General features: G+C 50.3%; 1 protein-coding gene across 1 annotated transcript; it reads right to left on the reverse strand.

Moving 5' to 3' along the window:
• Window positions 1-480: 480 nt before the first annotated feature.
• Window positions 481-7,653, reverse strand: LOC125950092 (ATP-binding cassette subfamily G member 4-like). Its single transcript, XM_049677743.1, has 8 exons — window positions 6,817-7,653; window positions 2,996-3,303; window positions 2,768-2,913; window positions 2,449-2,687; window positions 1,959-2,372; window positions 1,602-1,858; window positions 1,248-1,453; window positions 481-1,171 (listed from the first exon to the last, which is right to left on the reverse strand). Exons 1-8 carry the CDS (start codon window positions 7,100-7,102, stop codon window positions 1,030-1,032), a joined length of 1,998 nt encoding a protein of 665 aa, XP_049533700.1. The 5' UTR covers window positions 7,103-7,653; the 3' UTR covers window positions 481-1,029.
• Window positions 7,654-10,257: the final 2,604 nt, after the last annotated feature.

Below are 10,257 nucleotides of genomic sequence, written 5' to 3' on the forward strand. Positions count from 1 at the left end.
ACGCTCAATTTTTAAAAGCAAATGTGAGGAAAGGGAACCACAAAATCTAATCAAGGCATTGATAATGCTTAAACTATTCCACTAGCCAATAGTTATGATCCATTGTTTTCCGTATTTTGCTGTGTTTTCCTCGTGGCCGCGCGTTTGAGTTTTGAGTTTCGAAAAACCGTTGGCGAGGTTTGAATAGTTCGAAAAAATCGAACGCGTTTATAGTTCTGCGCTTAAGGGTCGAAACACCCTCTAGCGGCAAACATGAGAAGCTTGATTTAAATAAGCCGTTTTTTAAAGGCGAAATCGGCTAGAACGGAAACAAGAAGAGTGCAAGAAACTAAAACTGGAAAATAAGCTAAAAATCTTATGAAATCGAAAAGTTCGGAGAGTTTTGGCATTTGTCTTTGTAAAAAAAATCATTCACCATGCCCACAGGGTATCTGCATGTGCTAGTTCGGGATGAAATGATGGACAACATAGTTGAGCAACTAATTTCTCCGATCAAGGGATAATCATTTATTAACTATCAATAACTAATGGCATCTAACATGCTGTGAACATACTTCCCTCCATCGAACTATCGGTAAATGCTTCCTACAACCTAGGGACTGTTATGTTACGAGCAAACCATGCCCGTCACCCCACTCTCCTGGACCACTATTTACAGGTTAAAAATGAGCAAGAAAATGCACGACGACGGTCGGGGGTGCCGCATCTTGAACGGAACGAGCCGTGATAAGATATGGCTGGAACAATGGAATCGCGGTGCTGCGCCGCATGCTTTTTGGTGAACTGCTTTCCACTTCATTTTTGGCATTCAAGGCACCGCCGGCCGATAACGCCTGGTATACAAAAATCACATCCTATGCTTGCTATTCTTTCGATCACATAAACCACACACACACACGGATACGTGTACCGTCAGCTACCAAGGTCGATCGGTAATGCATCGGTTTGGTAGGGCAGCAGGAACTGTACGGAGCGCTGGTGGTAAACATCCTTTTGGGTGGGAAAATGGCGGTGGTAATGCTGCTGGGTCTACCGCACGGATACGACCTTCCATCGAAGACAGAAGTAGCACAGAACGCGGACAAACAGCAGTGTAAAACAGAGAGCGTACACATCCTTCCAGAACTGATCGCCTTCCATGGAGATCTCCGATAGGAATTTAGCCGGATATCTGAAGAAATAGAAACAGGATCATGTTCAATTAGTATCTTGCACGCATGATACAACGAATTCACACACACACGTACCTATAGTGACAGTACGGCTTCAGCTCACAGTCGAGCGTCTCGCGGTTTTCCCCATAGATTGCATTCACGTATCCCTCCAAACCATACCGCAGATAAGAGATGTGGCTACCCCATTTGAGGTAGCTTGGCAGATCGCGCAACGTCACACCGAATCCGGCGAACATCATCATTGGGATGGTCAGTACGGGCCCAAGGAATGTACCGTTCTGCGAGTGCACCAGACCAGCAGCAGCAGGAGTTCAGCCACCCGGGATCGCGGGGTTAAGAGTAGAAGAAAAACATTTACACAAACTGTCCATCGATCGGGTGTCGGGTTCAGCCCATGATAAGCTCGTTAAGGCTCCCATTACTCACCACCACGTTAAACCACGCTCCGATCGTCAACCCGATGCTCTGCGCTATCATCACGATCAGCAGACTGATGGTGAAAAACATACCAAAACGGAACCATTCCATGGGCTGGCCGCTCATGAGGTAGATGATGACGGTGAAGATCAGACAGCAGAATACGGACAGCGGTATATCGATGATCGAGACGGAGAGGTAGTAACACTTGAGCGTGTACCAACGGTTAAAGTGCTCCTTCAAGATGACACCCATCTCGGTGGGAACTGCGGGGGATCGATGATAAGTGAACCGATTAGCGGATTAGTGGATCAGTGCCAGACACCGTGGCGCGCATCGCGATGTTCGGTTGTTGTTTGCACTTACATGTCAGCACCGTCAGCATCATCGTGGCCATCATGTGGTGCATCAGAATGGAGAAAAGCAGATTGTAGTTGTCGAGCACCCGCGAACCCTCATTGCCGGCGTCAATGAACAGAAATCCCAGCATGGCGGCAATGATGATGTTCACGCCGATCCGTAGATGGGTGAGTGTAGCGTCCCGCTTCGCCTTGATAATGCCTCGCTTAATCAGTACCTGCAGCTGGTGCAGTTGAGACGTGGCCGTCAGCTCCTCGTTCTGCTCGATGAGCTTCTTCAGCGGGTGCTTCTTCCGCAGTTGCTCCAGCTTCAGTATCTTCCGCTTATCGGCGAACCAGTCCGTGCTCTCACCGTTACCCATCTCCATCACCATGCGCTGGATGCGATCCTCACCATGCTCACCGCACGCCAGCTCAATCACTAAGCGAATAGAACGACCGAACGAACGTTAGTTAGAGCTGCCTTGGAATGATCTTGCCTCTGCAGATGGACTCACCATAATCGGCAGGATTGTGATAGACCGGACATGGCATATCGACGGACTGTAGGAAGGGTACCAGGCTGTTTGTGCATCCCTGGTACATGCACTCGCCGTTCGAGAGAACGTACACCTGGTCGAACTCCTGGAACAGTTTGGCTGATGGTTGATGGATCGTACAGATGATCGTACGGCCCTGGTGGGCAAGTCGCTTCAACAGATCCACCACCTGGTTACACGAGAAACTATCCAAACCACTAAAAGAAGGGAAAAGGAAGGACCAGAATTGCATTAGAGTACAAAAACGATCGCGTTTCACTCTTCTCATCCGCCTTACGTGGTTGGCTCATCCAAGAACATGATCGTGGGGTTGTTGATCAGCTCCAACGCTATAGACAGCCGCTTGCGCTGACCACCCGAAAGTCGCTTGGTAATGGTGAACTGGTGTTCATACAATCCAAGCACGGTTAGAATGTCCTCAATCTGCGCAAACAAAGAGAAGGATGCGATTAGGGGCGATCGTACAGTCGTAAGTCGGGCGGAAGATCTAGGACGCCGAACGTACGATTGATTCCTTCTCGTGACGAGACACTTCCGGGCCAAGCTTGAGATCTGCCGCGATACGCATGTTTTCCAGCACCGTCAGCAGCGTCTGCAAACGATCGTCCTGCGTGATGTAGCACGTCATCCGTCGGAAGCTGTTCAGATTGCGGATACGTCCGTTTACGTACACTGCACCCTCGACACCGGTCTTCCGGTATCCGGACAGCACATCCAGCAGCGTCGATTTGCCGGCACCGGACGGTCCCATAATGGCGATCAGCTGCGATCCCGGGAATTTGCCATTCACCTTGTGAAGAATTTCCTTCTGGCCTGCAAACGGGAAGAAAAAGAAGGAGTGAAACTCAAACGGTTGAGCAATCGGTTTGACGACAACGGCAACAGCAGAAGGAGGGTGCTCTGCTCGCCTTATCTCAGATGTAGATGTAATTAACCTTCAGGAACCACGCGCCCCGTACCCGGCATGCCAATGCAGTAGCAGCAGCGGGAATCGGGGGAAAAAAATCAAAACTCGTCAACAAAAAGCTCGAAACCCGTGACCAAATAGTCACAGCAATCACCGAGTATCTTATCAGTGCAATAATGTTCCTTGCGTTCTGTGTCCCCCGCATCCCCCGCACGCTCACTCTACCTGGTGTGCAATGGCGCATCGTCTTGCGTGTGGGTTGATATGTTATAGGAAACATCAACAAGCTTAGTACCGGTTCCGGGAGATGTTTTGTAAATTCTCTCACCACCAACAGAATGCAGCCCCGGAGTGTTGTGAACAAACTTAGAACAACACCTTCCAGTTGATTGATTCAGCATTAGTCTCACACATTAGTAATTTATAACGTTCAAAGTCCAATCGAGTATACAGATTTATATTTATTTTGTCCAATTTATATACAGATTTACTACGCCAAGCCCTCATGGACTCACGATCCGTGCACGGCCACGGACTGGTCCCGGAAGTTGACAATCTCGGCTGGTGCTACTAGTGTGTCTGATTAGAAAGAAACGATGGATTACTAGTTCGTTTGATAACGATTACAACCGAAAACATCGTTCCCACTGGTTGAAGGCCAAACTATTGGGGATGATTCCAATCATTCCCGGAGAGTCCCTTGGGAATTGTTTTGTTTACTACGAATTACTGGAGGTATGTTTGACGTAAGCAATCAAACGCATGATAAGCACGCAACCGATTATTCTAGGACATGCAGGGAATCGATCCCTGTTGCTATAACAGGATACGAATCCAACGGACGGTTGTTACATCAGTACCATCAGGTTGGTTACAGCGGCGTCGTCATCATGCGAACCACCACCATTATCACACCCCTAGACGGTCCGTCACAATGGCGTCTCCTTATCCAGGTGTCTATCGATAAGAGGGCTACTCCCTTATCGATGCAACTCTACCTGGGCAAAGGTTACTCTGTTGAACGCGAGCGCGATACAATAAACCAAATTGGCACGATTTGTGAAAAACAGGGAACCCACGCTCTTATCGTCTTTGTGTGGTCGATTACCTGCGGCGTCCAGCGGTCAAGTGGCGGTTGACACTTTCTTCAAGCAGTACGTTACATATTACCGGAACGGTCCTTTTACAAAGGAGAAGCGCCCGAGAGCCCAGCGGGCTTAAGTCAGGTGATAAGTGAGATTTAGAAACACTCGATACACTTTCGCTCCGTTGCGGGAGGGTGGTTCTTGAAGTTACTTTCAAGTGTTGTGCGACGTTTCGCGCGTCTCCAAGAGGAAAACGATCACCGATCGTTAAGGTGCAAATGTTTACTGACATCCGTACCATTCAACCAGTCCCCCATCACTCAGGTATTCAATCGTCGATCATTCCGCTTGGATGATAATTTCCAGCTCTCCGTTTCGTCTCGCTGTTGTGGCGGCCATAGGTTGAGTTCAAGTTTAAAAGGGAGTGGTGCTCCGCTGCGTTGAGGGGCGAATGTGAAAGGACATTGAAGCACAACCTGCCAGCTCGTCTAATAACGAGCTGTGCGCGTGTGCACCACCAGGCGCTCCTGACAGCATCATATAGATCAGTTTCGAACGTGTGCACGTGAGTCACAGTCGTAGTTGCACGTATCACGCACCCAACGCACGCTCCAGACGACAAGGAAGTTGCTGGGCAGCACCAGCAGCAACCGCGTGTGAAATTAACGGCTTTGCGCTGGTGACGAGGCACGTTAGAGAACCAGTTGACCGTGGCGGCGACGGCGGCCGCAGCGGCTCGCACTGCTCGGCACGGCCACACACTATATGCTGTCGCGATGCATGCATCTAACAAGCGAGAGCAGCGGCGATCGCGGCTTGCACGTCACTCGATCGAATGGATCAGCTGCACTTCATTTGACACCCCCTGACACATCGCGAACGACATGAACGCGAGGAACGTGGCTTATCAACGCTTTCTTTCTCTCCTTCTTTGTTCATCGGATGCGCCTTAACGCCTTGTCTCCGGGGAAAAGGGTCTTTCTTCGCGTCGCTGCCGCCGCGGCCGATCGCGATCGATGGACGACGCGATCGCGTCACACAATCCATGCGCCATGTCCTGTGGACCTGTGGACACTTCAAGGACAATAGCGTGTGCGTCGATTGACCACAGGCGAGAGTCGAGTACACAACACGTTCACGTCACGATCGTCCAGCTGGTCGCTTGATTACTATGCGCCGCAAGATGTGAACTACGTGACCGTTAGACGCTGGACATGAAACATTCGTTTATCAAGCCCCAAACGGAGCCCACCTACTTAGGCGGAAGATGATAAAAGAGAAATAAATTAGGTCTAAACATACACACACACGCACACACACACATCCCAACCGAAACAAGAACAAGTTTCCGCTTCAACAAGAGATGGAATGGACTTTTGGACCCGACGTCACTTCAGTGGTTCAGCCCCTTCACAGTCTCGCGCAGTAAAATGTCCAATATTTGTCTCAAAAAACCCGTCAAGAGGGAGATTGAACGCCACCACCTGCAAACTGTGCAAACAGTACGAATTGTTTCGAAAATTCAATATTTGTCAATCCGCCGGCCTGATGGTCAAGGTTAAAGATGGTGCAACCGAACCGAGCTAGCGAAGACGAATTGTGTGATTTTATGTTTTTATCACCTCTTACCTAAGGTGGTGGTACCCCGGTCATTTCCGACGATCTACGTGCGATGGTTCGACCTTTTGTCATGTTGAAGCACATCGCAGGTGCGTTATTAAAGGAGAGTTCAAACGATCAATTGCAAGGCGTATTTCATTGATCACGGGGATGTGCAAATCACTATCAATCGCAACTAATAGCACGATCGGTAATAGGAGGGCAGCAACATTGTTGCGATTAGATTGGATTTGTGGTGGGACACCTGACCTATCCCATCCGGTGGTTGGTGCGCCACGATCGTGGGTTTTTCCTCATTTCATACGTGACTATTGCATGGGGGCGGTCGAGCTGCGACCGTGTCTAGTGCTGTGTTCTTTGTTCGCTCCGTTCGGCGGCACCCTCTACACAAAGCCAGTAGTCCGTTTCTCCGTTGTCCATTTCCTCTGGCTAGCTGCACCGGTTGCAGCACATAGCCACTACTTATCACCGAGCGAGATCACCCATTCCGAAAGATGCCGATGCATCGTAAAAGCGGCGCGAAATAGACAAACAATCTCATTAAAATCGCGCATCGAACTGGCGAGGTGATTGTCCGCTCGAGCGACCAACCAACCGCGTCCAAGCGGTCCAAATTTGATGAAATCAGCAGAAACCATCCCACCGGTGCCGGTGGTCACGGTTTGTCACGTGTCACACGAACGCCACGAACGTACTGCGAAGCGAGGCCCTTACCTTTGCGAAATCCGAGATCCACGACGTACGAGACATCTTTGAACTGAATATCGACCGGTTCGCGGGCTGGCAGATTCTGGAAGGGTCGTGCGTGGCCTTCCACGTCGTGGTTCGACGATGGGAACGCGCCGTTCGAGCTGGTGTTGTTCCGGATTACGGCTTGGTCCATGTTGCGCGAATCCTTGCGATTCAATGGCACCGTCGTCGTGTTGTAGACCGGTGTCGATTGCGATTCGCTGAGGTTGGCGAGCGCGATACCGCGCATCTCCTGCTGCAGGATATCCATTACGGGTTACGGTGAGGGTTGCTAGTTCCTCTGCCTTCTACACAATGACACCACACTGGCTCTAGTAGAGTTCGAGTTCGAGTTCAAGTTCTCTCGTTGCTTTGTTGCGATTCGATGCAATGAGGATTGTTTCTTAGTACTTCAGTCACTGCTGGCTACTGGTAAACACTTGTGCACACACGACACGAGCAATCGGAGCTCTCACCCTCGAACAGACATTCTGGGGGCGATGCAGATGAAAACGGTTGCGATGCACTTCCGCCAACGTCTAACGCGCTTCTGAGCGCGCCGTGAACTGAAGAACCGTTCGCGCGGTCGATAAATTACTAATCTCTCGTACACCAGATCAATCTACTCGCGACGCGACTGGTCACCACTACTACCGAGACACTAGCAAGAGTTACTACTGATAATCTACCCACAAAGACAATCAACAGGCAGACAGGAGAGTGTCCTTACACTCAGCTACTAGCTTCTTCTTACACCGGAGGAACCGATTCAAGCGTGTGGTGTGGCTGTGCGCACGCTCGCGCACTTCTAACCCGGTCTAGCGACAACGATCTTTTGAGAGGCTGGCTGGCGGCCCGTCAGCGTAGTCAGCACAAGCAGCCGCGTGGGAACGAGAGCGGGCACCTCGTGCCGTTTCGGAATTGCGCAGCTCACTACGTGACGACCAGAGCCCCCTGGGCGAATGTGCGCGCGCATACCGTTGTCGTTGTCGTTGCCGTTGGAGCTCAATCAGCTATCGCCAATCTGACTTACAGCGCACCGTGGGTTGGCGATACACGCACCCTCAAGGGACTCACCACGAACCTCAGCTGATACCGATTGATAAGCGCAGAGGTGCGCTTCTCGATTCAGGGAACCCTTACACATTTCGGCGGAATGTCGCGAATCCTGTGCCCTGGAGGGGGAGGCCGAACACAGGTGCACCGACGACGACGACGACGACGACGACGGATGAGGTCGACCGTTGGCTTTATCTTGGCCTTCAAATTCCGTATCGTGTGGAGGCGAGCAACTCGTGGGCTTAGGGTTTATGCTGTTGACGTATGAATTGTTAATCCATCACTGGAGCAATTGGTGGCTTGGGAAAGGAATTTTTCGGGGGATACTTGCACGCGTATCAGGGTATTTCTAAGCACTCATTTGCCTTTTTGAGGGGCTATTCCATGACGAGCGGTGGGACGGTGTCGTAAATCCCGGAACCAACGATTAAAGTGAGATCCGGCTAATTAACACCGATCGGCCAGCTGGCCTGGGGTGAATCATCCGCCCTAGTGCCGGGGCAAAGGTCAACCGTGCTCATCTCAGTTGGCATTGCAACGTGAGAAAATGGTTGCTGGAATGATAGTTCCAACGATTGTTTGCATCCGAAACCCCGAACGGAACATTATTCACCGGCCTACCCGGTGCAATCCGCAAGTAACACGGCATAATGTCAGTCGAAAAGGAAGGGTTCGTTTTTCGTCTCGAGAGATTAGAGTTGGTCTGTTCAATGCAGTCCCCAGACGTTACATGTAGCTTTTCGGAGTGGAAGAGACGCGATTAAAGTGGCTCTAACATTAAATGGTCTGTAATTATTTGTATTTAAAGCTGTGCAATCATCGTGACGAGGCATGACTTGCGGCACTCGTCCGGCTCTGAGGCGCGACCTCAACATTATGTCTCTAACGCCACCTTCCATGATCTCTCCAGCGGAACCATGAACGATATTTCCGTTCACCAGAATCACGGTTGTTGGGAGGCATTTGAGGGGAAAGGGAATATCAACAGACCCACGCTAGAACCTGTTAGCGTGGTTCGTACCGAGCCGAGGCGTTACACGTAACTGCTCCTCACCATCTCCTTCTTGACGTCAAAATCGATAATTATGCAGAAAAATTCCATCTTCCCGCTCCCGGTGAGGATTATGGCGCTAACAGCAACCTGGTCAACCATGAACGATGAACGAACAGTTGTGTGTTTAGCTGGAACGCATTTATCACGATGATGTTTTTCTAATGAAACGATCGTTTAAAAATCCCCGATTTATCACGCTGGATTTACTATTAGTATGATCGGTCAATAATCAATCGAATATGGTAAAGCAAAGAGCGAATCGCAAAAGAAAGGCTTCATTTTAAAGCACAGCTGTTGGTTAGAATTCTCCTTAGAATCGTTTGCACAGTTCCGTTCTCGGAGCCAGTTTTGCAAGTAAAGCGACAACGCGATTGGCACGCGATAATTGCTGACTTGGAACGGTAATGACACATTTATACGACTCGAAGAGTGAACTTCCGCTTTCGCTGACCGGTAATTACTCTCGCGTCCCCTGCGTAAACAGCAACCTCAAACGTGAGTTCAGATGAGATTCATTTTTGATCCTGACATTGACCGTATACCGATTGGCGCTTTGTCTGTAGGCAACCGTTGGCCTCATTCGCTTACACGTGGATTATGAAACACCCTGTTGGTTCCCACCTGGCACCAGTGTCCTGTTTGTCGTCTCCTCTATATCTGCAAGGTTTCGCGGAAAATGTGGCGCCTCTCGACATGAGACCTCCATGCGGCACACGACAATGTTGGTGTTATGCGTTTCGCACGCTTATCACGCCCTGCAATGGCCCTTCTTTCTGTGCCGTTCCCATTCAATCAATTAAGACGCAGCAGAGGCAAACAATAACTAGTGTGTGGCTGCCGGTAGCCGCGATATGTTCCAAGGCGTCGGCGATAAGCCACTCGTTGTCGGTTGGGCAAATGGCAAAGGATTCGTTCTCGTTAGCGCGTGCTCGGCAAACAAACACAATCTATACCAATCCTTCATATTACCACATCATCAGCATCAGTATGGCTGTCCGAGGACCTTGCTGGGGTTCGCTGCGTAATCTTGCAGAACCCGGGTGTGTTTCTTCCGACTGCTGTCTTGGACCCCGTAGGCCAAGCGGACAAAGTGCAGCTCGTCGCTCTGACGTCAACCGGCGCGTCGCGTTAAGCCGTGCCTGGTCGATCTTGTCCTGCCCTGCCCGCCATCCAGAGGATGGCCGTTTCTGTTCAATGGCCTAGTAAATATTACACCAAGCGTCTTGAGCGAACACGGTTGGGTCAATGGTCGAGGACTGCGGCGTATAAGACCCGTGCCGGTCGTAATGGGAGCCACTTTTCGGATCCTTATC

The sequence above is a fragment of the Anopheles darlingi genome, chromosome 2 (assembly GCF_943734745.1).
Source record: "Anopheles darlingi chromosome 2, idAnoDarlMG_H_01, whole genome shotgun sequence".
In the NCBI taxonomy this organism is placed as follows: domain Eukaryota; kingdom Metazoa; phylum Arthropoda; class Insecta; order Diptera; family Culicidae; genus Anopheles; species Anopheles darlingi.

Bases quoted from the DNA above. Each gene is read 5' to 3' on its own strand.
- LOC125950092 (XM_049677743.1), bottom strand. From the start codon at position 7,102: ATGGATATCCTGCAGCAGGAGATGCGCGGTATCGCGCTCGCCAACCTC. The intron at 2,914-2,995 runs GTACGTTCGGCG...TTGTTTGCGCAG, and splicing joins GTCACGAGAAGGAATCAATC to ATTGAGGACATTCTAACCGT. The intron at 1,859-1,958 runs GTAAGTGCAAAC...GATCCCCCGCAG, and splicing joins GATGCTGACGGTGCTGACAT to TTCCCACCGAGATGGGTGTC.